General features: G+C 38.3%; 1 protein-coding gene across 3 annotated transcripts; it reads right to left on the minus strand.

Moving 5' to 3' along the window:
• Positions 1-568: 568 nt before the first annotated feature.
• LOC110787212 (ethylene-responsive transcription factor RAP2-12) lies at positions 569-3,698 on the minus strand. 3 transcript variants are annotated; one of them, XR_002533047.2, is made up of 4 exons: positions 3,248-3,698; positions 1,308-2,200; positions 1,097-1,169; positions 569-892 (listed from the first exon to the last, which is right to left on the minus strand). XR_002533047.2 is itself a non-coding variant. In XM_021991798.2 (3 exons), exons 1-2 carry the CDS (start codon positions 3,549-3,551, stop codon positions 1,341-1,343), a joined length of 1,164 nt encoding a protein of 387 aa, XP_021847490.1. In that variant the 5' UTR covers positions 3,552-3,698; the 3' UTR covers positions 931-1,169; positions 1,308-1,340. The 3 variants fall into 3 exon arrangements, 2 of the variants coding, with proteins under 2 accessions (XP_021847490.1, XP_021847489.1); XM_021991798.2 differs by lacking the exon at positions 569-892 and having other exon boundaries at positions 931-1,169; XM_021991797.2 differs by lacking the exon at positions 569-892 and having other exon boundaries at positions 931-2,200.
• Between the last annotated feature and the right edge of the window lie 217 nt (positions 3,699-3,915).

Below are 3,915 nucleotides of genomic sequence, written 5' to 3' on the forward strand. Positions count from 1 at the left end.
TTTTCTCATACTTGTTCTCTATCTTCCAATCATTTATCTTAGTTGTTGTGAAATGTGTAAGTGTTCTACTCCCTCCATTCCTAAATGTTATTCCCGTTTTTATTTCGGGCGTTTCTATATGTTATTCCCATTTCTATTTTTGGACATGACTTTTTATCATAAATTTCCCCACCATTCCTTATTTAATTTATTTACATTTTCCTATTTCACCCATCCAACCCCACTTTTATAATTTTTTATTACTTTATTAAAAATATATTCTCTCTCCTTCATTTCTTTATTACTTTCCTTTACAATTCCATTTTCTTAATTCCCACACCATTTCCCAACCGGAAAGAACAAAAAGGAACAAAGGGAGTATTATTTTAAAATGGAGTGAGTATAACAGGAGCCAGGAGGACAAGTACATTTTAATTTTTTTGTGCAACTTGCAGGTTCAAAGTTTGAGAGAGTTGTGCTAATTTAACCCGGCAATTTTCCAGGAACTAACGTGTACCTTCAATTATCTAAACTGCGAAATGCATTATTTGTACGTGTTGACAACTTAGGACGTATGGAGTAGACGCAATGACTTACGGAGTACAAAATACAACTCCGTATACAAAGCTTCCTTTAATTTTTCTTCGATTCTCCCTAGACAAATCCATCCGTATGAGTGTATGACAATTCATGAAGTTTTGAAGCATTTAAGGTAAAAGTGTGCATCCATAAATGGGTGTCCGCTCCCAGGTTGGACAGTGAGCGTCGAAGAAGGGCAATCACTCGTTCTTAAAACCAGTATTCTCAAGACCAATCGGTTGGGCGGAAAAGGAGAGAAAGCTCTCTGTTCCATCGTCTCATGGGGAAAAGAAGATACCAGTCAAATCCGGGAGTGACAAAATGTCGGGTTAGCCTACCAAATTACATAAGCATTCATTAAGCTTACACTGCTTATTCCAATGGCAGACACATTCGAATAAATCAACAAACCATAATGTTGAAAGCACAGAGGTTCAGCTTTCATCAAGGAAGGATAAATACAACAACAACAACAACAACCAGTACATATTCTTAAGCTTTAAAGAGTTTCCAAATGCAAGAAGGAACCTAAAGTTACCTATGTACTCTCATATAACTGCATCTGCCCAGTAACACCACTACCGGTATTCTCACCTCACGAACAGACACTCCTGAAAAATTGAACAACAAACAGATTCAAATCACCACTTCTGGGTTAAACCCATTGTACCCGAAATCCATAGTTTTTTTTTCTAGGGAGTAAATGATTTGCAATACAAAAACTGTTGACCAAAGAACCAGTAACTAACATGTCTTATTTACATAAAGAAGGCATGGCATGCTTAGAATACTCCCCCGGGGAAGTCATCGAAGCTCCATAGATCCATCGGATTAACACCCTCATTCGATGCATCACCTCCGAGGAAGGCATCAATTGCCCAATTCTCATCAAGATATGGCGTATCCAAGAAATTCAACTGTGACTCAAAATCAGCATCGGAGAGCTCCTCAGATAGGCTCTTTCCGCTGTGTTCTTCAACGGGTAAAGCATCTCCCGGTGTTACCTTCATCTTCTTCGTTGCATTTCCATCATCATCGCTCGAGAGTGCAGAGGAGAAGAATGAGGATATTTCTGGAGTTTTGGGGCCGTTCTCTCCCCAAGCAAAGTCGGAACAATCAAAGGAGTTACTACCTTCTTCTGAATTGAAATACAGATCAGCTCCCTCAGAAGGGGTAGTAGTGAAGGGTTGGAATGCTGCTACCTCTCCTACAACAGGCATTGGGTCAGAATACTGAAACTGCTTAACTTGGGGCTTCTCTTCAACAACAGCAAAACTTTTGTAGTACTCATTCTGGGGATTGTTCATGACATTGAAGTTCTGGTTTATGTTCTGTGAGGTTGCAGGTTTCTGAGAGCGGACTTTAACTGCACGCCTAGGAGTAGCAGAAGGTGCGGGGGATTCCTCAGGGAAATTGACCTTGGCTTTGTCACCACGGATCCTGCGTGCCTCAGCATCATACGCTCTAGCAGCTTCTTCAGCGGTGTTGAATGTTCCGAGCCAAACTCGAACGCCCTTCCTTGGGTCACGGATCTCAGCAGCCCACTTGCCCCATGGGCGTTGTCGAATACCACGATACTGGTTCTTTCTCTTTCTCTTGGCCGACTTTTCAGCCTGGCTTTCGAACTCCACGGGCTTCAACCCTTCAAAACACCAAAAAAAAATGACAAATTAATCAAAAAACACATCTGATAGCATATAGATCAAATCAAGATTTATTCAAAAAGCATATAGATCAAATCAAGATTTATTCAAAACATCAGAAGGATTACATTCATCAACAAGTATTCTGGCATATCGAAGAATCATACATAATATTGTAGGTATCAATATATCAACAAGCTATCAACTGTGATATTTCGATATCAAAGTATGATAGTTTTCTACTTTCATGAAGTTGATCATTTCAAACCCATTAACCCTCTCGCAAAACAGAGAAAATAAAAGGACGAACTTAAAAACCCTGACACAGCCACCACCAGTCCACCACCACCACCACCACCACCAGCAGCAGCAGCAGCAAGAACTTATCTCCCGTGGTCATCCATGAGTATCTCGTACGAAGTATCTACTATTATGTGCACTTGTTTAATAAAGTTCATCTTCCCAATTTTGATACACAACATTAATGGTAAGTATTTTTTTTTTCTAGAAAACACTCCTCCAAAACAGACAAAGAAAATCTAAGCAATCCACAATTTCGCATCATCAATCAATCAAATTCTCAGTCAAATTGACCCCATATCAACAAAGATTCCGACTTTAAAAGCAAAAACAGAAAAAATCATGAAAATAGTCATGAATTAATTATACAAAACCCCACAAAATGTTCTTAAAGAAGGGAAATGTTAAACCTAATCAAATGTGAAGTAATCAAACTTCAAGCAGCCAATCAAGCAATTACAAGTTGTAAAATTAAACCCAAATAATTAAACACAACAACCCACCTAAAACCCAACAAATTACAATCAATCAATTACGGAGTATACAATTTGCAAATTCTAAGAAATAAAAAAAATTAATTTAATTAAATTCATCTCCTACCCACCTCACCTAACATGAAATAGACTAAAATCACTATTTCAAAACCCCAAATTTATCAAATTAACTAGTTTAATTTATAATTTCTAAGCTCGACATCAAATTAAAAGTCAAAAAAACCAAATAAAAAAATGAAGAAATCAACATACCAGTAGGAGATTTGGGTTTAGGAAGGGCAAAAGAAAAGGGTTTAAACTCGGGAAGAACAGAAACTTCATCATCAGATTCATCTTTAAACTCCAGAAAATCAGCCTCAAAAGCTTGATCAGCAACAGCATCATCATCATCAACATTAGCAATCCCAGATCTCAACGGCTTAGAATAGCCGGTGGTACCCTTCTTAGCAGCAGCAACAGCAGCACCTTTGAGATCAGGCCATAAATAATCAGCGGTCAGACGATGAGATCTGCCCGTGGGTATATAGTAGTCGGAGATTACAGCACCACCACACATGATTATTTCTCCACCTTAATTGATTTTATTTTATTTTTAATTAATATAACTCTGAAATACGGCAAAGGTTTTTCTTTTCTTTTGTTTTACTTCTCTTTTAATGGGTTTTTTGGTAAATGAAAATGGGTTAAAGGAAATGAGGTTTTAAGAGGAGATGAGGTGGGGTTATTTATAGGGAGGGTCAGGTGTGATGTCAGTTATGACTGTACAACTTTAGGAGAGAGAAACATAGAAAGAGAAAGAGAAAGAGAAAGAGAGAAGAGGGTGCTTCTGGACTTGTGGTAAGGCGTGTGCCCACCTGTGTAGCTATGTCCCACCTAAATTTAGGGAACGTTTTCCATTTTCACTCACTCTCCCTCCTAAT

Source organism: Spinacia oleracea, chromosome 1 (assembly GCF_020520425.1).
Source record: "Spinacia oleracea cultivar Varoflay chromosome 1, BTI_SOV_V1, whole genome shotgun sequence".
NCBI classification, from domain to species: domain Eukaryota; kingdom Viridiplantae; phylum Streptophyta; class Magnoliopsida; order Caryophyllales; family Amaranthaceae; genus Spinacia; species Spinacia oleracea.